At 74.2% G+C, this 21622-nt stretch overlaps 2 protein-coding genes across 5 annotated transcripts; one reads left to right on the forward strand and one right to left on the reverse strand.

Annotated features, from left to right (window-relative positions):
* Positions 1 to 426: 426 nt before the first annotated feature.
* On the forward strand, positions 427 to 5727 carry PRR7 (proline rich 7, synaptic). Of its 3 annotated transcripts, XM_067304769.1 has the most exons (4): positions 1787 to 1943; positions 3919 to 4238; positions 4331 to 4524; positions 5021 to 5727. In XM_067304769.1, the coding sequence occupies exons 3-4, from the start codon at positions 4347 to 4349 to the stop codon at positions 5407 to 5409; spliced, it is 567 nt and encodes a 188-aa protein (XP_067160870.1). In that variant the 5' UTR covers positions 1787 to 1943; positions 3919 to 4238; positions 4331 to 4346; the 3' UTR covers positions 5410 to 5727. The 3 variants fall into 3 exon arrangements, with proteins under 3 accessions (XP_067160869.1, XP_067160870.1, XP_067160867.1); XM_067304768.1 differs by lacking the exon at positions 1787 to 1943 and adding an exon at positions 427 to 526 and having other exon boundaries at positions 3919 to 4524; XM_067304766.1 differs by having other exon boundaries at positions 3919 to 4524.
* A 402-nt stretch (positions 5728 to 6129) lies between these two features.
* On the reverse strand, positions 6130 to 19811 carry DBN1 (drebrin 1). Of its 2 annotated transcripts, none has more exons than XM_067304765.1 (14): positions 19637 to 19811; positions 15199 to 15254; positions 14990 to 15102; positions 14826 to 14900; positions 14548 to 14694; positions 14294 to 14356; positions 14062 to 14213; positions 13725 to 13788; positions 13581 to 13640; positions 13355 to 13469; positions 9096 to 9227; positions 7068 to 7657; positions 6848 to 6950; positions 6130 to 6719 (listed from the first exon to the last, which is right to left on the reverse strand). In XM_067304765.1, exons 1-14 carry the CDS (start codon positions 19720 to 19722, stop codon positions 6649 to 6651), a joined length of 1827 nt encoding a protein of 608 aa, XP_067160866.1. In that variant the 5' UTR covers positions 19723 to 19811; the 3' UTR covers positions 6130 to 6648. The 2 variants fall into 2 exon arrangements, with proteins under 2 accessions (XP_067160866.1, XP_067160865.1); XM_067304764.1 differs by having other exon boundaries at positions 14294 to 14371.
* Positions 19812 to 21622: the final 1811 nt, after the last annotated feature.

Here is a 21622-nt window from a genome sequence, read left to right on the forward strand (position 1 = left end):
GAGTGGAGGGGAGCCGCGGTGCCCAGGCTGCTGGGCGAGCTCTGCCTCGGCGCGAGGGTCCCGGGCTTCGGGCGCCCCAGTCCCGCAGGCCCGGCCATGAGGCAGGGGGCTGTGGAGGCAGCGCCGGCACACGATTTTCAGGGGTGAAGGATGCTCTCAGCTGTTGCCTGGGCAACAGCTCCTCCTCCAGCCCACCATGTGGCTCGGGGAGCGCTCCCCCGCCTGCCTCCCCCCGCCGCCGCCGCCGGGAAGGCAGCTCCCGGCCCCGGGCCTGGCGCTGGCGGGGCCCGAGGCCTGGTTCCCGCCGCCGCGCCGGGGGCAGCCGGTCCCCCCGCCCGCCCGCGCCCCGGCCTGACCGTGGCCCCGGCCCCTGCGCCCCCAGGGAGCGCCCCGGCCCCCCTGCATGGCCGCGGCCTCCCGCCTGCCGTGGTTGCTGGCCGGGCACCCCCGCGAGCGGCGAGCCCGCGGTGCCGGGCTGCCCAGGCCGCGCTCTGAGATCCTCTCGCGGGAGGCGAGTTCCAGCAAGGTGAGTCAGGGCCGGAGCGCCGCGGGCTGGGGGGGGGGGACGAGGCCGGCGCGGCCTCGCGTGGAGCACGGCGCCAGGACACAGCCCCAGCCGCCCCCAGGGCTGGCAGCGGGAGCGGGCTGCCGGCGTCCGGCTTTCCCAGGTTCTCTCCTCTCCGGGAAGGGAGGAAGTCTTTCCGGCCAGGCCCGCTGCAGAACAATATGCCGAGTGTGAGGCCGTGGCGGGCTCCCGCCGCCCTGCCCACGGCGAGGAAGTGGCAGCGGGTCACAGCCCGCCCGGGGCACCCCCGCAGGACGCCGCGGCGGCTGAATCACCGAAACGGCCTCCAGCCCTGGCACGGCTCAGGGCCCCGCGTGGCCCGGCTGGCCCGGCGCCCGCCGCTGCCCCCCCGCCTGGCACAGCCGCCCCGCCGGCCGCGCTCCCGGCAGAGCCACGCGCACCGAGGGCATCGCTGGGGCACAGTGGAAGGGGAGCGGGGACTGGGGCTGGCCCGAGGGCACCCACTGGGCACAGGGGCAGCCCGAGGAGCCCGGAGCAAAGGCCGTCCCCAAGGGGCAGGATGCAGCCCCTCTGCTTCGCCCAGTGCCACCTCGGCCCCTCGCCATCCCCAGGGCCACGGCGGCCGCTGCCCGGCGCCAGGGGCAAGAAGGGCACGTGTCCGACTGTAGCGCGCTAATGCGTCCCCACGGGGGCCGTCGATGTCTCTTTATCGGCCAAGGGGCGGCCAGGCCACACGCAGGCTGCGGGGCGCCTGCCCTCGCTGCCGCCATCCCCACGGGAGCGTGGCCGTCACCCCGGGGCGAGGATGGGACTGTCACCCGGGGGGGCGGCACGGCCGCGGCGCCGTGGGGACCCTGTGGCTGTCGCCTGGGGCGGATCGCGGGGCTGTCACCCCACCAGGGCCCGCGGACATCACCCCGGGGGGCGCGTGGCCGTCACCGACGGGGTCCCCCCCCCGGGGACATTGTGGGGCCGCGACCATTACCGCGCCGGCCGCCCCCGCGGGGGGAGCCACCGCCGCCGCCGCCCAGCCCCGCGGCGCGGTGCCACCTCCCGCCCGGGCCGGGCTCCGCCGCGCCTCGGGCCACGCCGGTGCCCTCCCCGCCGCGGTGGGGCCGGGCCGCGGGCCGCGGGGGGGTGCGGCGGGGGGGGCCCCGACGGGTCCCGGACGCCTGGGTCCCTCCCCGCGCCGAGGGCGGGGCGGAGCGGCGGGGCGGGAGCCCGGGCGGGGCGGCGCGCGGCGGCGGCGGCGGCGCGGGAGCGCTCACCGGAGACAAAGGCAGCGCCGGGAGGCGGCGGCGGCGCCGCGCACCGGGCGCGCACCGGGCCCCCTTCCCTTCCCCCCGCCGCCGCCGCCGCCGCCGCCCCATGGAGCCGCCGCCCGCCGCCGCCTGAGCCACGTGCGCCGCCGCCGCCGGTAACGGGAGCCGCGGAGGGAGCGGGCGCGGCGCCGCCGCCTGTTGCGCGGCGGGGAGGGCGCGGGGCCGGGGCCGGGGCGCGCGGGCCCGCCGCGACCGGGAACCGGGGGCCGGGGCGGGGGGCGGCGCGCGGCGCCTCCCGGGCTGCGCGCCCCCGCGCCGGCCCCGACGGGCGCGCGCTCCCGGCGGCGCGGGGGGCGGCAGGCAGGCAGGGAGGGAAGGAAGGGGGGGGGGGATGCCGCGCCCGGCACGGGGAGGGCGGAGGTTTCCCCCAGCCCCCGCCGGAGGCACCGGGCGCGGAGACGACCCGGGGCCCGGGAGCGGCGGCGGGGGGCGGCGGGGCGCCCCGGGGGTGCCCGCGGGCTTGGCCGCGGCGCCGGGCCGGCTCCGTGCCCGTCTGCTCCCGTGGGAGCCGCGCTCGGCGTGGGTGTCCCCCGGCCTGCCCCCAACGTGCCCGCACCCCGACGTGCCCGGGCCCCGAGCGCCCCCGTCCCGAACATCCCCGGTCCCCGGCCGTCCCTGGCCGCCGGCCCCCCGCGGCCCCCCACGCCCCCGGCCCGCGCGCTGAACCACCCCCCGAGCCACGGCCGCTTCCTGCGCGGGGAAGCGTCGCCGCGCGCCGCCACCGAGCTTGGCCGCGCCGAGCCGGTCGCTGCCCCGCGGCCGCCGAGCCGGCCGGGCTCGGTGCCGTGAGCCGCGCTCAGCCCGGCCGCCCGCGGAGCGGGGTCCGGCGCCCCGCAGCCCGGCGCCCCGCCGCTGGCCCCGGCTCCGCTTTTGTCTGCGCGGCGGAGCAGCCCCCTGCTGTCAGCCGCTGCCCTGACGTGGGGATTGCGGAGCGCGGCCAAGGCTTCGCGGCGGCCTCCTTCCGGCCGGCGCCTCGGCCTGGCCCTCGTCCGCCCGGCGCTGCTCGCGGCGCCCTTCCCGCTTCCCGCTTCCCGCTTCCCTCCGGCGGCGGGCGCCGGGGTCCCGCGGGCGCCCAGCAGCCCGGCCCCGCTCGCCGAGCGCCGCCGCGGCCCTCCCGCGCCCGACCTACATTCGGGGGCCGCGGGCGACCTTGCCTTTCGCCGCGTGAAGGCACGTGGGCGCCGCGGCACCTCCGCGGTCGCCCTGCCCTTAGTTACCGCTCCCGAGATCTCGCTCCTCTCCGGAGCTCGCGGGCGGCGATTGCGTTTTCTTCCAAATCAGAATAACGATCTTGGCTCGTGCTTAGCCGCAACCAGGCCCCTGTGGCGAGCGGCTGGCGGCACCCATGGGTGCTGCTCCCTGTTTGCTAACGTGCAAGGTCCCCCCTGGCACTCGCTGGCTGCGAACGGTCTGGTCTTCGCCCAGCGGCCGAGCCATCGCCCTGCCCTGCCCGCCTAAAGCGAAGGACCCCGCAGAAGCTGGGGCACCCGCTTTGCCACCAAAACCCCGTCCTGCAGCACTGAAATGCCGGCTGCCCTGGCCAGGCCCGGGGGCGCCACCATCTCCTGAAGCACCCTGGGCTGGCGCACATCCCCCCACCATCGCCGGCGGCGGCACGTGTTTGGGTCCCCGCGGCGGCCGGCTCCCGCACCGCACTCCTCCTCCTGCCGCGTCTCCCCGCGGTGCCTCGCAGCACCCTGCCGCAAAGCAGTGCGGAGCTGCCGGGGTAGGAGCTGCTCGGGCTTTGCGCCCACTCTCGGTGCTCGCCGGCCGCCTCGAGGGCACCGGTGCCGCCGTGAAGCCCCTGGAGCCTGGGGGGCGCCTGCAGCGGGGTGCAGCCCCGGGGAGGGGGGTCCCTCGCGGCCGGGTGCGATGGGGCGCCGGGCGGTGGGCGCGGGCGGGCACCCGGCAGCGGCGTGGGCGTGCGTGGGGCCGCGCGCGGCATCCCGCTGGCTGCGGGAGCTGCTGCGCATGTGGATCGAGTCACTATGGGAACGGGCCTCTGCGTCCCCGCCACGCTCACGCGCGCTCTCTGTCCATCCGTCCGTCCGTCTGTCCATCTCTTCGCAGGGCCCCCTTCCCGGCGGCGCCGTCACAGCGATGGGCAGGAGCTGGCCCCGGGGCTCGCCTCACCCCTCCCGCCGCCCGGCCCGGCCCGGTGCTCGGGGCGCCACGTCCCGCTGCCACCCCCCCGCCTGAGCCCCGGCCCTGCGCCGCCGCCGCCGCCTGCCCCGCTCCCGTCGGCTCCATGGCGCCGTCCGGCCGCGCCGCAGAGGGCTCCGGCGGCCCAACTGGCATCGCTGCTGCCCTGGCCCTGCTGAGGCCCTGAGCGTCCCCCAGCCAGGGCAGGGAGAGGCGGGGGCCTCCCCGCCGGACCCGCAGCGAAGATGGTGATGTCCCAGGGCACCTACACTTTCCTCACCTGCTTCGCCGGCTTCTGGCTCATCTGGGGCCTCATCGTGCTGCTGTGCTGCTTCTGCAGCTACCTGCGGCGGCGCATGAAGCGGCAGCAGGAGGAGCGCCTGCGGGAGCAGAGCCTGCGCACGCTGGAGCTGGAGCCCCTGCACTACGAGGGCTACGCCGGCAGCCCCCCCGGCATCGCCATCCCCCACCGGCTCCGCATCGAGCCCCACCACCCCCACATCCCTCCCCCGCGGCCCTGGAGCTGCCGGCACGGTAAGGAATGGGGCCTCGCCGGCTGGGATGCCGCAGGGTGGCGGGGGCCGCAGGGCGATGGTGGGTGCCCAGCCGGGAGCTGGGCCCTGCTCGGTGCTGCCAGCCTGCGCGAGAGCTGTTTGCAGCCCCCCCCCCCCCCCCAGCTTGCAGCATCTCTGTGAGCATGCTATAGCAAGAGCTGTTTGCAGCCCCCCCCCCCCCCCAACCTCAGCTTGCAGCGTCTCCGTGAGCACGCTCCAGCAAGAGCTGTTTGCAGCGGCTCCGTGAGCACACTCCGGCAAAGGCTGCCTGCAGGCTCAGGAAGACAGGTGCAACCTTGAGCCACCTCCCTGCCGGGGTGCGGGGGCGGAGGGTGGGGTTGGGGGGGGGGGGGGACAGGCAGCACGAGGGCTTCAGGGCCGCCAGCAGGAAGAAGAAGGTCCCCGGGATGGACAGAGGGGTGCGAACGCCGTGCTGACGGGGCCGGGGGGGGCGGGGGTGCCCCTTTGCCTTGCAGAGTCGGACCTGTCGAAGCCGCCGTGCTACGAGGAGGCGCTGCTGATGGCGGAGCCGCCGCCGCCCTACAGCGAGGTGCTCATGGACACGCGGGGGCTCTACCGCAAGATCAACGCCCCCTTCCTGAGCCACGAGCGGCTGGAGAAGCAGGAGCAGCCGCCCAGCTACAAGCCCCTCTTCCTGGACACGGGCTACGGCTCGGCCCTGCACCTGCCGCGCTCGGCCAGCCCGGGGCCGGCCTGCCCGGACCTCTACCTGCAGGCCGAGTGCTCCCAGCGCATGTTTCCCAGCTGGACGGACTCGGAGCTCAGCAGCAGGGACACGTACGAGCCGGGGCCCTGGCACCTCCCGGTCTCCATGCCCCTCTTCGGCAGGACTACGGCCGTGTAGGGGGGCGGCCGCAGGGGAGCTGCAGCTCGCCGCGGGCGGGCAGCCCCCTCCGGAGCCGCGCCGGGGTGGGGGGGGGCGCTCAGCCTCCCGCTTTTCCCGGGAATGCCATCCCCAGCCGGATCCCCCCCCTCCCTGCCAAGGACGGGCACGGCGCCCTGGCCCGCGCCGCCGCCGCCGGCCGCCGCCAGCACGTGAGGGGCTGGTTCCCCATCTCGCCCCCCCTCCCCGCGGCCGAGGGGGGGCTCGGAGCTGGGCCCGGACTCTGCTCTGTTTCTTATCTTGTTTGTTACAGTTTGAGAATAAAAGTTTGTGGAAGCGGCTGGCCTCCGGCCCGGGCTGGCGTCGCGGGGCTCCCCCGGCCCTCCCCAGCGCCCCACGCAGGCGGCAGCCCCCTCGGGAGTCGCTTTATTTATTAACATACATGAGCACACCGCCGTTACAGAACTTGTGCTTTCCAAAAAACAGTTACCGTACGTGAGAAAGGGGCCAAGCGAGGGGCGAAGCGGGGAGGGGGACGGGATTTGGGGGGGGTGGGGAGGGGGGTCCAGCGGGCATGCCCTGTGCCCGGGCTGCGGGGGCGGCGGGCGGGCGGGCGGGCAGCCTCCCGGCGAGGAAGAGGATGGAGGGAGCGCCACGCTCGCGCTCTGCCCCGGGCCGGCCCCGCGCGGGGAGTCCGGCTGCAGCCGGCCCGGGGAAGGCGGCGGGGGGGGGGCGGTCAGCGGAGGTGGGGGGGGGGGTTTGGGGGTGGGGGGCAGCCGGCCGCAGCCTTGCCTCGGTAGGGTCGCTTTATTGCCATATTCGTTTATTATTATTCCTCTTTTGAACTCGTGCAAAGTAGTCGGGGGCTCCGGGGGGAGCCGGCGGGCAAGGAGAGAGCAAGGGGCCCGTCCCACAGGCAGGCGTGGGACGCCGCGGGGCGGCACCGTCCCCCCGGGAAGGGGAGCCGGGGCAGCGCGGAGTGGGGGGGGCTACTAATGGGAAGGGGGGGGGGGGCTGGCGGACTGACACGTCTCCTACCGACAACTTAAAAAAAAGAGAGAGAGAGAAAGAGAAGGGGGAGCTGTAAAAGGTGCCCCGGGGCAGGGGCGCTGCGGGGCGGCCCCCCGGCTCCCAGCCGGAGGCCTCAGCCCGCGGGGCCGCAGTGGGGAGGGGGCCAGGGCCGGGCCCCCGGCTGCGGCCGCCGCGCGCCCCGCGCCGGCGGGGGGGGCTGGCTCCGTGCGCCGGGAGCGGGGCCCAGCCTTACACGCCGCCCCCGAAGCTCTCCTCCTCCTCCGGCAGCGGGTCCGCGTCCCAGCACGTGATGTCGATCTCTGCGGGAGACACGGGGGAGGTTTGGGGGGGGGGGGGGGAGACACGCGGGGTCAGGGCGGCGGGGGGGGGTGCGCCCGTCTCGGGGGTGAGGGGGAGGACCCCCCCCCCCCCAGACCGCCCCACTCACCTGGGGGCTTGTTGTAGAAGACGGGCTGGGGGGCTTTGGCCGACAGCTCCTCGGGCTGGGGCACCTCTTCGTCCTGCGACTGGCTGAAGTAGCCCTCGCTGGCCTGCGGGAGGGACAAGGGCATCGCCATCGGGCTCGTCCCCGTCCCCGGGGAGATGCACGCGCACGGCCCGCCTGGCGCCGCGCTGAGCCCGGCGGCGCTCGTGACGGCGGTGCTCACCTGCTCCCCGCGGCCCTGCGTGCTGTCCTTGAGGGCCATCTCCCCGTTGGTCATGAGGGGGGTCTCGGCGCCCGGGTGGCCCAGGGCGGCTTCCTGCAGGGCGTGCTGGTAGCTGAGCGTCATGGGGTGGGGGCCCTCCAGCGCGATCAGGCTGGCCGGCTCCTCCTCCTGCTCCGCGTCGCAGAAGGTGGCCGGCGGCTCCGGCAGCTCGTCCAGGCTCAGCAAGCCCCCGTCGTCGGCCAGCAAGGCCTCGGGGGCGGCCGGGGGCCCTTCCGGGGCGGGCGCGGGGGCGGCGGGCAGGGGCCAGCCGGCGGCGGCGGGGGCCTCCCCGTCGCTCTGCCACAGGTCGATGAGGCTCTCGGCGGCCGGCGTCCCCGCGGGCTGCGGCTCGGCCACCGCGGGCGCCGGGACCGGCTCGGCGGGCTCCAGGCTCACCAGGTCGCCCAGGGCGTCAGCCCCCGCTGTCCACGCCGGCCTGGGGTTGGCGTCATCCCCGGGGGGCTCCGCAGCCTTGTCCTCATCCCCCGGGAAGGCCCAGTGCTGCTCGGCGCTGGCTGGCTCTGCCTCCTGGGCGCCGGGGCTGGGGGAGTCTGCGGGGGGGGGGGAACAGCACGGTCAGCGGGGGCCCCCCCCCCACCAGCACTGGGGACGGGGTGCAACCGGGGGCTTCCCCAGCCGAGGGGGACAGGCTGGGGGGGGGGGGCGGCTGGGACACGCACAGGGCAAGAAGACCCCTTAGGGGTGCAGAGGGGTTCTGGAACCTGCTGGGGGGAGCTGGTGGGGGTGCAGAGGGAATGGGAGGGGGGGGGGATGCGAAGGGGAAAGGAGGGATGCACCAGTGGATGCGGGGCAGGTTGCACCAGCATATGCAGAAGGGATGGCGGGGAGGCACCAGGGGATGGTGAGGATGCGCTGGAGATGGGGGGGGGGGGGGGGGATGCACACGGCTGGGATGCACCGGGGACAGTGGGGATGCACTGCGGGGTGCAGAAAAGATGGCGGGGCTGCAACAGGGAACGCGGCGGGGATGGAGGAGCTGCACCAGGCGATGCAGAGAGGACGGCGGGAATGCACCGGAGACAGCGAGGATGCAGAGGGAACGGCGAGGATGCAGGGAGGACGGCGGGGATGCACGGCGGGGTGCAGAAGGGATGGCGGGGATGCACTGGGGAATGCGGCGGAGATGGCAGAGTGGCACCAGGCGATGCAGAGAGGACAGCAGGGATGCACTGGGGACGGCGGGGATGCACTGAGGGCTGCAGAAGGGATGGCGGGGATGCACTGGGGAATGCGGCGGAGATGGCAGAGTGGCACCAGGCAATGCAGAGAGGACAGCGGGGATGCACTGGGGACGGCGGGGATGCACGGCGGGGTGCAGAAGGGATGGCGGGGATGCACTGGGGAATGCGGCGGAGATGGCAGAGTGGCACCAGGCGATGCAGAGAGGACAGCAGGGATGCACTGGGGACGGCGGGGATGCACTGAGGGCTGCAGAAGGGATGGCGGGGATGCACTGGGGAATGCGGCGGAGATGGCAGAGTGGCACCAGGCAATGCAGAGAGGACAGCGGGGATGCACTGGGGACGGCGGGGATGCACTGCGGGCTGCAGAAGGGATGGCAGGGATGCAATGGGGAATGCGGCGGAGATGGCAGAGTGGCACCAGGCGATGCAGAGAGGACAGCGGGGATGCACTGGGGACGGCGGGGATGCACTGCGGGCTGCAGAAGGGATGGCAGGGATGCAATGGGGAATGCGGCGGAGATGGCAGAGTGGCACCAGGTGATGCAGAGGATGGCAGGGATGCACTGGGAATGGCAAGGATGCAGAGAGGACGGCGGGGATGCAGCAGGGGGGATGCAGCAGGGATGGCAGGGATGCACCGGGGACTGCGGGGATGCACCGGGGGGATGCACCGGGGATGCAGCGGAGACGGCACACATGCACGGGGGGCTGTACGGCGGGGGACAGCAGGGACCTGCCGGGGCAGCTGCGGGGTGGGGACAGGCAAGCCCAGCCCTGCGCCCACCTTTGGGCGTTGCCGGCGTCTCTTCGCCCAGGATGCGGGCACCCTGCTTGCCCCGCGGCGTGGAGGCCGGGCTGGACTCGCAGGGGCTGCAGCCCGCCGCCGAGGCCTTGCGGTAGGCGTCCGACTGGCTGCCTGCGGACAGGGAGACACGGCTTGGGGGGGCTGTGGGCTGCCGGCGTGGGGCAGGGGGACCCGGCACCCCTGGGCCAACCGCGCTCCTGCCCTCCCATGCCAGCCCCGGCCACGAGCAGTCAGACGCTCACCGCCACGTACCCGTCACCACACTGTCCCCCTCCTGCGGCGGTGGGGCAGAGGTGCCCCTCGGCAGCCCCGCAGCCAGAGCCCCCCACGTGGGGGAGACGGGCAGCCCCATCCCAGGGTGCCATGCACTGCCCTCCCCGCAATGGCCCTCCTCTGCCCTATGGGCACGGCCTCGAGGTCCCACCTCTGCCCCACGGGCATGGACCCACATGGCCCGGGCATGGCCCCAGTGTCCCTCCTCTGCCCCATGGGCACAGCTGCGCACGGCCCTGGGCATGGCCTCAGTGTCCCTCCTCTGCCCCATGGGCACAGCCCCACACGGCCCCAGGCACTGCCCGAATGTCCACCTCTGCCCCACAAACCCAGCCCCACACAGTCCCAGGCACAACCTGCCTGTCCCCCCCCCACCCCCACCCCATGGGTACAGCCTGCCCTGTGCCCCCCGCTATGCCATGGGCACAGACTGCCCCATCCCCATCTGCCCCATGGGCACAGCCTGCCCCATCTCTTTCTGCCCCAGGGGCACAGCCTGCCCTGTGTCCCCCTATGCCATGGGCACAGCCTGCCCCATCCCCATCTGCCTCACGAGCTCAGCCTGCCCCATCTCCATGTGTCCTGGGGGCACAGCCGGCCCTGTGCCCCCCCCTATGTCATGGGCACAGCCTGCCCTGTGCACCCCCATGCTAGGGCACAGCCTGCCCCATCCCCATCCGCCCCAGGGGCACAGCCTGCCCCATCCCCATCCGCCCCAGGGGCACAGCCTGCCCTGTGCCCCCCACCCCGTGCGATGGCACAGCCTGCCCCATCTCCATCTGCCCCAGGGGCACAGCGTGCCCCGTCTCCGTCCACCCCAGGGGCACAGCTTGCCCCCCCCCACCACCCCTACGCCATAGCACAGCCTGCCCCATCTCCTTCTGCCCCAGGGGCACAGCCTGCCCCGTGCCCCTGCCCATGGCTTGCAGGGTGCCCCTGGGGCGCAGCCCCCCCCCATCTGTGCCCCCCGCTGTGCTGCCCGGCACCCCCAGCGGGAAGGGGGTGGCTCGGCCGTCGGCTCCGTCCTCGCGCACCCGGCGCAGCGGGACCAGCCGGCACCCGCGTCCCGGCCCCGGGGCCCTGCGCACCCAGTGTCTCCCAGCTACCTACATGGAAAGAAAGAGGAGAGATTTGGGGTGCGGTGGCAGGAGATATAGGGGAAGGGGGTCCGCGGGGGGGAGGAGGAGGAGGAAGAGGAAGAAGGCGGCCCACTGTCAGCTGTCTTTATGAAAGGACAGTGCAGACGACCTGCCGAGAGAAAGACAGACAGACGGACGGAGAGAGAGAGAGCAAAGAGATGGGTCAGTCCCTGCTCAGTGTGGCCATGGCGAGGCCGGGGCAGCGGGATGCAGAGGGGGAAGGAGGATGGAGGGAGGAAGGCAGTGCTGACAGCGGGATGGGGAAGATGGAGGGAGGAAGGCAGTGCCAACAGTGGGATGGGGAGGATGGAGGGGAGGAAGGCAGCGTTGACAGTGGGATGGGGAGGATGGAGGGGAGGAAGGCAGCGTTGACAGTGGGATGGGGAGGATGGAGGGAGGAAGACAGTGCTGAAATGGGATGGGGAGGATGGAGGGAGGAAGGCAGCACCTACAGTGGGATGGGGAGGATGGAGGGGAGGAAGGCAGCGCTGACAGCGGGATGGGGAGGATGGAAGGGAGGAAGGCAGCACCTACAGTGGGATGGGGAGGATGGAAGGGAGGAAGGCAGCACCTACAGTGGGATGGGGAGGATGGAAGGGAGGAAGGCAGCACCTACAGTGGGATGGGGAGGATGGAAGGGAGGAAGGCAGCACCTACAGTGGGATGGGGAGGATGGAAGGGAGGAAGGCAGCACCTACAGTGGGATGGGGAGGATGGAGGGGAGGAAGGCAGCGCTGACAGCGGGATGGGGAGGATGGAAGGGAGGAAGGCAGCACCTACAGTGGGATGGGGAGGATGGAAGGGAGGAAGGCAGCACCTACAGTGGGATGGGGAGGATGGAGGGGAGGAAGGCAGCACCTACAGTGGGATGGGGAGGATGGAAGGGAGGAAGGCAGCACTGACAGCGGGATGGGGAGGATGGAAGGGAGGAAGGCAGCACCTACAGTGGGATGGGGAGGATGGAGGGGAGGAAGGCAGCGTTGACAGTGGGATGGGGAGGATGGAGGGGAGGAAGGCAGCGCTGACAGCGGGATGGGGAGGATGGAAGGGAGGAAGGCAGCACCTACAGTGGGATGGGGAGGATGGAAGGGAGGAAGGCAGCACCTACAGTGGGATGGGGAGGATGGAAGGGAGGAAGGCAGCACCTACAGTGGGATGGGGAGGATGGAAGGGAGGAAGGCAGCACCTACAGTGGGATGGGGAGGATGGAGGGGAGGAAGGCAGCGCTGACAGCGGGATGGGGAGGATGGAAGGGAGGAAGGCAGCACCTACAGTGGGATGGGGAGGATGGAAGGGAGGAAGGCAGCACCTACAGTGGGATGGGGAGGATGGAGGGGAGGAAGGCAGCACCTACAGTGGGATGGGGAGGATGGAAGGGAGGAAGGCAGCACTGACAGCGGGATGGGGAGGATGGAAGGGAGGAAGGCAGCACCTACAGTGGGATGGGGAGGATGGAGGGGAGGAAGGCAGCACCTACAGTGGGATGGGGAGGATGGAGGGGAGGAAGGCAGCACCTACAGTGGGATGGGGAGGATGGAGGGGAGGAAGGCAGCACCTACAGTGGGATGGGGAGGATGGAGGGGAGGAAGGCAGCACCTACAGTGGGATGGGGAGGATGGAGGGGAGGAAGGCAGCACCGACAGTGGGGTGGGGAGGAGGCCGGGACACGGCCATGGCGCAACCTGCCTGCTCAGCCACCGCGCAGCCCCTCAGTGCGACCCCACGGCACGATCCACAGCACGGCCCCACAGCACAAACCACAGTGCGGCCCCTGGCACAGCCCCACGGCACGACCCCCAGCACGGCCCCACGACGCAGCCCCCCCCCTCCCAGCACAGCTCCACAGCACGAACACGCATCACAGCCCCACGCCACGGCCCCACGGCACAAACCCACGGCACGACCCCCAGAACAGCCCCATGGCACAGCACCCAGCACGGCCCCACGGCAGGAGCCTCTGCGCAGCCCCACGGCACAGCACCCAGCACAGCACAGCCCCAGTACAGCCCCACAGCACAGCCCCGCAGCCGGAGGCTCCCACCAGCCCCACAGCCAGCCCGTGTCCAAGAGCCGCAAGTGGGGACGCAGGGCTGCACCCCGCACTGTGGGGCAGACCAGCCTCCCTGGGGGGCACCCTCCTGACAACCCCCTCCCCAAAACCAGCCCTCCACAGGGGCAGCCCCACTTCCACAGCCGGAGACCTGCCGGCATCGCCCAGAGCCCGCAAAGGGGCCCCCTGCCCCACACGTGCACGCAGCCCAGCGGCGGGGACCCCACGGCGGGGGCATCGCGGGGTGCCCCACGTCTGCCCCACACGCACCCAGCCAGGGGCACGGCCGGTGCCCCACGTCTGCCCTGCCGGCACCCACAGGGCAAGCAGAGCTCCCGCGCCAGCCCCCCATGCACCAGCCAAGGGCGCGCCGGCTGCCCCCCTGCTGCCCCCAGCCCCGGCGGCTCTGCCCCCCCGCCTGCACCCCCACCACCGGCGCGGGGCCGTGCCAGAGCCCCGGCAGCGAGCGGCACGAGGCGGCGGCCCGGCCCCCGCCTGCTCCCCGCGGCTCGCAGCGGGGCAGGCTGCAGCCCCTCGCCCCGGGGCACCGCCGCGGTCCCGGAGGCTCCGGGGCACGGGAAGGGCCGCAGCGGGGCGGACGGATGACGGGATGACTCGCCGCCGCCGTCGCCCGGAAGCGCTGCACGAGGGCCGGCGGCGGGGGCAGACGGCCCGTCCAGCGCGTTGGCGGTCCGGGTGCGCCCGATGACCCCGCACTTACCTGCTGCTCCGCGCCCGCTCCCTGCCTGCCCCCGCGGGCCCCCGCGGCCCCTCACCTGTCCTGTGGCTGCCCGGCGAGACGGCCTCGCTGCTGCCCGACGCCACCCTCTCCTGCTGCTTGAAGAAATCCCGGGGGTTGTCGGGTCGCTGGGCGATGATGGCAGCGGCCTCCTGCGGGCACGGAGGCAGGCTGAGCCCCGCAACGCCGGCCCGCGCGGGGCCCCGGGCGGCTCCGGCTGCGGAGCGGAGAGCGGCCCCCCGGCACGGCCGCCACGCGCTCACCTCCACCTCCGACTCCGATTTCCGGAGCTGCTGCCTGTCGTCCTCCTCTTGCTGCTCCCCCTGGGAAGAGAGGCGGCGTCGGCCCCGGTGCCGCAGCCGGGTGCCGGAGGGAAGAGCCCTTCCCGCGCCCGCCACGGCACTTACGAAGATGGACTGCTCCTTCAGGCGCTGCCTGGCCTCCTCCGCCTCCATGCTCTGCTGCTTCCGCCTGCGACGGGGGCACAGGGAGAGGGGCTGAGCCCGGCCCGTGCCACGCTGCCCGATTCTGCGCCCGCGGCGGGGCCGGACCCCCGTGCACCCGCTCCGGCCCCCGCGCGTCCTTGCACACCGACTGCCCGCACGCGTCCTCGCGCGCCCAACGCGCCTGCAAACGCACCCTGGCGCTCGCGCGCGGGAATCCCTGCCCACCCCTCAGCCGTGCCCACGCGAGTCGCTGCCACGCGCAACCCCGCGTGCCCCCGCGATCCCCGCCGCGCCGTGCCTGTGCTCCTCGATCTGCTCCTCGCGCTCCCGGTAGCGTCTCTCCCGCTCCTCCTGCTCCAGCCGCTCCTGCTCCATGCGCTCCTGCTCGAACCGCAGCCGCGCGTCCAGCGCCTTTTTCCGCTCCTCCTCCTTGCGCAATTCCTCCTCTTTCTGCGGGGAAGGGATGGAGCGGCCCGTCAGCCCGGCCTCGGCTCGGCCCGGCCCCGGGGCTGCTCTGGGGCTGCCCCTACCTTGGCCTGTTCCCAGAACTGCTCCCGGTTGATCCGCTTCATCTCCACGGTGGCGTCGGTTTTCTGGTAGGTCGTGCCCTGGGACGGAGCAGAGTCAGGGGGGGATGGAGGAGGCGTCCCGCGGGACGGGGCTGGCGTCAGCGAGGGCGACGAAAGGAAGCGGCGCCTGGGGCGGCCGGCCGCGGCGGAGGCGCCGGCCGGACGCTCCAGAGCATCCCTGACGCGTCCCCGTCCCCCCCCGGCGCCCACGTTACCACGGGCTCGGCGTTCTCGTCCTCCCGCAGGCGCAGGCGGTGCAGCACGGGGCTGGAGACGCGGGCCAGCCCGTTGGAGAGCCGCTGCCCGATGGCCCCCGGGTCGATGTCCTCCACGCTGCTGGCGTTGACGATCACGTCCACGCCCTGGCGGGGATTGGGGGGGCGCCGGCCGTCAGCGAGAGACCCGCGGCCGAAACGCCGGCGCCCCCGGACAGGGCGCTCGGGGCGGCAGAGGGGATGGTGACCCCCGTGTCCCCAGCCCTGCGCGCGCCCACCTGGAAAAACTCGGCGATCTTGGCCACGTGGCTGGCGCAGGCGCACTTGCGGGCGTCGGGCACGTCCTCGCCCACCTGCGGCGGCGGCAAGGGGGAGGCTGAGCCGTGGCGGGGGCCGAGCGGCAGCCCCCCGCGGGCGCCCGTGCCTCCGCGTCGCTACTCACCCAGTTGACGAGGACGTATTTGGGGAGCACGGCCTGGGGGTCCTTGACGCTGCAGAAGCCGTACATCACCTTCTGGATCTCGAAGTGGCCCGAGAGCTCCAGCAAGCCACCGCCTGGCGCAGCAAAGAGCGCGGTCAGCCTGCGGCCGCCCCGCATGGCCCCGGGGCCGGGCACGGAGCCCAGCCAGGCGCGGGGACGCGGGGTCTTACCTCCCGACGCTGCCAGCTTCAGGTCATCGGAGTCATCCTCGTACGTGTAGAGGGCCCTGGGGGGACAGGCGGGGTGAGCACCTGCGCGGCGGCCTCCCCGGCTCCCCTTCCCGGCGCAGGTCGCACCACCGTCGGGGCGGCCCAGGCAGGGCTGAGCCCGGGGGACCAGCCGGCGACCCCCTGGGGGTCCCCGAGCTGCCCCCCGTGGCCATCAGCACCCGCCAGCATGGGGTGCGCAGGGCGCTGGGGAGCCGGCGCTGGGCCCTGCCCACAGCACTCGGGACAAGGCTTCTTCCCCTGCCTGCAGCTCACGCCGTGGGGCGGCGACCCCAGGACAGGGGAGGAGGAGGAGGAGGATTTGGGCGCAGTGAACAGCCGAGCCCCTGCGGAGGCCACGACGGTGCCACCAGGGCCCTGCCGGCTCCGGCTCCGTGTCGCCCCTGGCCAGCTCCGGGGCCAGCCGGGCGCCCCGGCGGGGCCGCTCACGTGCCAGGCTGCATGAGCCACCAGCCCACCGGGCACCAGGCCGGGGGAGGACGCCGGAGCACCGGCGGCAGCAGCAAATCCGTGTGCCGCCGGGGTGCGACGGGGCCGTCATGGAGACCGTTTCTTGGATACCGTCCCCTCGCCCGCCGCCGCTGCCGCGGGGAAACCCCGCTTGGGCTGCAGCGAGAGCCCCCCGCGGCGGCGGGGCCGCCCCCCGCCTCCCCCAGGCAGGGAGCAGGCTGCGGGGTGGGGGGGGGAGAGGAGAGGAAGGAGGCCGAGCGGGTCCGGGCGCCGTGGGCGACGGGATGGAAATTGCAGCTTCTCCAGGCAACCAGCATCCTCCGTCGCCACAGCAACCCCCGCCGCCGGCTGGGACCAGCGCCCGCTGCCGAGGTGATTAGCGGAGGGAAGCGGGGGAGGCAGGCAGCGGGGGCCTGGCAGCCACCCAAGCCGGGGCGCTACCGTCACGCGCTGCTCCCAGAAAGCCGGGGCCGCCCGTGCGGGACCCCCCCCCCCCGGCGCCCCCCCCCCCGCCTCCCCGGCCGATTTGCATTCGGCTGGCGGCGCCCGCGCGGCGCGCTGCAACGTCCCCGCGGCGCCGGGCACCTCGCGGCTGCCGGCGAGAGGACGGCGGCAGGGCCGGGAATGGGGTGGCCCCGATTCGGGACCGGTGTTGCTTATAGTGGTCCACCCGGTTCCAGCCTGGGCCTCGGCCGGATCCTGGATGCTGAGACGTGACGGGAATTGAGCATCGGGGCTAAATATGGAAAATTTGCACTGGCAAACAGGGGGAAACGCGCCTGCCTTCACCACCCCAGGGCTCCCCCCCGCGCCAGGGTCCGGCCCTGCTCTTGCAGCCGGTCACAGAAAATTGCACCAACAGGATTGACTTTAATCCGCACATCCGAATCCAGCTAATCGGCAGCCTGAGCCAGCGCCGTCCCCCTGGGCCGGAGCCGGCGCGAAGCCCTGTGCGTGCTGCAGCCCCTGCATGCGCACGCACGCGGCCCCAGCCCTGCTTCACCCCCCCAGAAACGGGAAGGCTGCAACTTGGGGGAGCCCAGGGCTGCAGACAGGAGCCAGGGGCTCGCAGACGGGGACGCGACCGGCCGCGAAGGGGAGGAAAGGGCAGGCGGGGCAGAGCCGGAGCCTCGCGAGCACCAGGGGGGACCCGCCGTCCGCCCCAGATCTGCCGCGCGGAGCCCCGGGGGAACCTCCACACAGCCCAGCCCAGGCCAGCAGCGCTGGGACCAGCAGCATCCCGGGAGGCTGGCACGGACCCTGCCCGCGGCCCCGAGGGCACCCGGAGCCCCAGGGCGGCCGGCCGGGCCGTGGAGGGTGCAGGCTGCAACGTGCATCGCGGACCCCTTCCCACATGCTTTATTCATCACTCAGGCCTGCGCGGCCTCTTCCCTCCCGCCCGGGCTGCGGGGACGGGCGAGAGCAGGGCGGGCACCCCGTGCAGCGGGGAGGCTCCAGGGGGATCCCCCGTCACCCAGCCGGGGGGCAGATGGGGTGGGGGGTCGGGAGCCCCGCTGCCCTCACGTGGACCCCGCTGCACGGCCGGAGGACGCGCGGAGCAGAGGGTGGCGGATCCGCGCCAGCGGGTGCCCACACGTGACCCGGTGCCCGGGGCGCCCGCAGCCTGCCCGCCCCCCATGCCGTGGCGGGGGAGGGAAGCGGCGGCCCCCAGCCCGCCTGCCCCAGCCTGGGCACATGTGTTTCCAATGTGGCTCCGAGCTCCAGGGAGTCGGCGTGCTCCGAAAGCAGCACCAAATTCCTTTCCTATCGAGTAATGGGCCCCAGCAGCCTCCGCGAGGCTGGGCAGGGGGAGGGGACACTTGGACCCTCCAGGGCTCCGCTCGGGGCGGGGGGAAATCCCAGACTAAACATCCTTTCCCCTGCACGGCCACGGGGATCCCGGCCGGCCGGGCGAGAGCGCAGCATCCCCTGGAGCCAGCCCCTCTGCCTGCAGGGAGCCCCCCACCCCCTCCCCCCAGCCCCGAGCGCACAGCGGGAGCTGGGGCCGGTCCCCAGTGCCCCTGGCCAGCGCGCAGCCCCCCTGCTCAGCGCCTTCGCCCCCAGACGAGCACAAAGGCCCCAGGCCCTGCAGCAGGGATGATGCTGCCTCCGGCAGCGAGCGGCCAGGCGCCCGGCACGGCCTGTCCCATGGGGACCGCAGGGGCTGGGGAGGATGGGGAGGATGGATCAAGCTCAGCCCGAAGGATGAAGGCTCGCGCCCCAGCTGGGGTCCTGCGTTGGAGGAGGAGGGGGCCCAGTCCCGGCGCTCTCCTTCCTGGGAGCTGTTTCTGCTGCTCTCAGCAGCTTTGGCAGGGAGGGATCCTTTGCAGCGGATGCCGGGAACTAAGACAGACCCAGGGCTGACAGCTGCCTCCTGGCCGGCAACACACACCGCGCTCGCTCAGGGCACCCTCGGGGCCAAAGGGCCCCCCAGAGCCCCGGGGCCGGCGGGGAGCGCTGACCTGCCCAGCCCCAGCGCGCTGCTGCTGCTGCCCCCCCCCCCCCCAATCTGTGGGGCACCCCGGCTGCGCCGGCGAGCAGGGCCTGGTGGGCCCCCCAGCAGGAGAGCGGGTGCACAGCATGCAGCCTGGGCGGAGAGCAGCAAGCACCCCGATGGGCAGCGGGTGCACAGTGTGCACCCCAGCCCTCAGCACCCAACGCTGCCCAGCACCCCGGCTCTGCCCCGGGAGCTGCGCCTCCGGGGGCATCGCAGCATCACCCACCCAGGGGCAGAGGGGAGCGAGGAGAGGGCCTTGGGGACCAGAGGGACGCGGCCATGGCCACCTGGGTGGGGCCAGGAGACGCAGCCGGCGCTGCCTGCGGACCTGGGAGAAACAGGGCCGGAGCGGCAGTGGGCAGATGCTTCCTGCGGGCTCCTGCGCTGGGCCGCGGCGGGAGCCGGGGCAGAGGGGCCTGGAAGTGGCTGGGCGCCCAAAACCCCCGCAGCTTGGGGGCACCTGTCAGCACCCATCAGCGCAGGTCCACGCAGGCACCCAAGGGTGGCAGGGCACGGGGGCCCTGCCCGAGGAGGCCCCGAGCCCACAGCAACCCCAGCCCGGCGGTGCTGCGGGGGGGTCCCCGGGGTGCCCAGCCTGGCACAGCCCCCCCAGCCACCCCGGGCCTGCCGCGGGGGGCCGAGTGCAGGAATGAAGCGAGGCCGCGGGGGCCGGGAGCCCCAGCCCTCCTCCGCCAGCAGGCCTTGCTCCCGCCGGGGCGGCGGCGGGGGCCGCGGCGGCGGGGCCGGGGGCCGCGGCGGGGGCGCCCTCCTGTCCCGGCCCCCTCGCCCGGGCCGCGGCCCCGCACAATGGCGAGGGAGCGCGGCCCCGCCGGGCCCCGCCGCGTCCCGGGGCCGGGCCCAGCCCCGGGGACACGGTGGCCCCCGGTGCCCTCCCCGCCGCGCACGGGCCTCCTGCTCCTCCCGGTGCCCGGTGCCCGGTGTGCGTGGGGGGGGAGCGAGGGGGGGCTCCCGCGGGGGTCCCCGCCGTGCCGCTCCCCCGGGGCTGCCGGCGGCCGGGGGCGGGGGGTCCCGGCGCTCGCACGTGCCGGCACCGAGCAGACAAAGCGGGGACCGCGCCCCGGCCCGGTGCGGCGCGGTGCGGCGCGGTGCGAGGCGGCGCGGCCCGGCGCGGCCCCGGCGGCGGGCAGGTGCGGGCACCGGGGGCGGCGGGCCGGGCACACCCCCTCCGCCGCCCGCCCGCCCGGCCCCGCCCGCCTTTGTGTGCCGGGGCGGCCCGGGCACCTCCCGGCCCGGTGCGGCGGCAGGTGCCGGCGGCCGCCGGCGGCGGCGGGGCCCGCGCGGCCGGGGCGCATCGCGGGGCGCGGCCCCGGCGGCGGCGGCGGCGGCGGCGCGCCCGGTGCACCGGGCGGCTCCGTGCACAAAGGGCCCCGGCGGCGGGGACAAAGGGGCGGCGGCGGCGGCGGGCGCGCTCACCAGTCGGTGGGGCTGTCCTCGCCGATCACGTCCTGGTAGGAGGCGAGCAGCTCCAGGCGGTGCGCCGCGAAGCCGACGCCAGCCATGGCGGGGCCGGGATGCTGCCGGGGGACCGGAGGGACCGGCCGCCTGCCCGCCTCCGAGACACTGCCGCAGCGGCCGGGCGGAGGGGCGAGCGGCGGGGAGGCTCCGCCCGCCGCCGCGCCCGGTCCTAGCGCCGCGAACGGCGGCCCCCCCGCCCCCGCCCGCCCCGGCCCCCGCCCCGGGCCCGGGCCCGCCGCCCCCGCCGGGCACCGCGGCGGGGCCGGGGCCGCCGGCAGCATCGGCCCCTCCCCGCGCTGTCCCGGTGCCCTGGGGACCCCGCGCCCCGGGGACCCCGCACCCAGGGCTGTCCTCTGCCTTGGGGACCCTGCACCCTGGGGACCCCACACCCAGCGCTGTCCTCCACCCCGGGGACCCTGCACCCAGGGACCTTGTGCCCCAGGCTCTTCTCCACCCCGGGGACCCTGTGCCCTGGGCTCTCCCCCATGCACCCAGCTGTGCCCTCACTGCCACACAAGTCACGAGCGGACCCAAGCTTTTGGGGCCCCCTTTGCTGCCAGGCTGCTCCCTCCTTGCCTGCTGGTCCCAGCTGCTGCCTGACATGTCCTGCTCTGTTCCCAAGTGGTTCTGGTCCCCTCCAGACCCTGCCAGTGGGGCTGCACACAGCTGCTCCCTCTCCGCACAGTTTTGCCTCTGCACACCCACTGAGTTGCTCTTGGGCTGATCCCACTCATGAGCCCCCTGCTGGGTCCCAACCGGAGGCAGGCTGGGTGCTCCAGCCCCCCCCCCCCCCAGGGTGCTTGGCCCCAGCTCCATCTGCTCCCAGTGAGGACCTGCAAACCCCCAGGAGAGGCCCCTTGGGGCCAGGGCAGGCATGAGGCTTCCCCTGGAGCAAAGCTCTGCTCCCTGGGCCTGGGAGCTCGGCCAGATCCTCCTGGGCTCCAGGGCCTCTCCTGCAGCTGGGTTCCCACAGGAGCTGGCCCGGGGCTCCCTGGGGACAAGAGTTCAGGCATCCTTGGACCAGCATCTGCCTGCCAGGGAAGCTGGAGTCCCCCTGCTCCATCCTGCATCCCTGGCCCCCAGCACTGCCCTCCTCGCGGACGCGAAATGGGGCAGCAGCTGGGCCAAAGGGGTCTCTAGACCGGAGCCGTACAGGGCCTGATCCCCGCAGGTCAGGGCTGATGCTGGCACAGCCCTTCCCAAATCAGGCCCTTGCGAGCAGAAAATAGCCCCCCAGGCACGGCCGGCCGCCGGCCGCAGTGCCCCAGGCCCCGCCTGGGCTGGCTGCTCCCCTCCCCACGCCCACGCCCCCTGCTCGCCCCGCGTCTCCGAGCCGCCCGGAGCCGCCCTCGGAGGCTACGAGGGTTTGCGAGCAGCTGTCCAACAGCCGCCAGCGGCCAGCGAGGGGGCAGGTGGCCGGGGCTGCGGCAGGCGCCTTGCAAGTGGCCCAGCTGGCCTCGGGGGCGGAGGGGGCAGGAGCCCGCGCAGGGACTGGCAGCGCCCGCATGGCTTTGTTCTCCGAGCAGCACAGCCGCGGCCCCTCCCCAGGCTCCACCTCCGCAGCCCACCCGAGACCCTCCTCCTGCTGCCTGTGCGCAAGCCCCCCGCTCGGTGTGCGGAGCTGGTGGGCCAGAGCTGCTCTCCACACAGCACAAAGCAACACCGTGGCGCCTCGGGGCAGCTCAGCTGGCAGAGGCCATCAGTAGGGACCAGAGGCAACAGGGTCCCAGAAAGCACAGGGGCAGAGACCCCAGTGGATCCAGGCGTTGCACTGTACCTAGCACACAGCAGGGTACTGGGGAGCTGCTCTGCTCTGCAACCACGTAGCCATCACCTGCCTCAGGGGGAGGCAGGCTGGCTCCGGCTCCGCGGCCAGCTTGCCTGGCTCTGCCCTGGCCCTGCTCCAAGGCCGGGCGCCCTGCGGCTGAGCTGGCACAACCTGTT

The sequence above is a fragment of the Apteryx mantelli genome, chromosome 14 (genome assembly GCF_036417845.1).
Source record: "Apteryx mantelli isolate bAptMan1 chromosome 14, bAptMan1.hap1, whole genome shotgun sequence".
Classification (NCBI taxonomy): Eukaryota; Metazoa; Chordata; class Aves; order Apterygiformes; family Apterygidae; genus Apteryx; species Apteryx mantelli.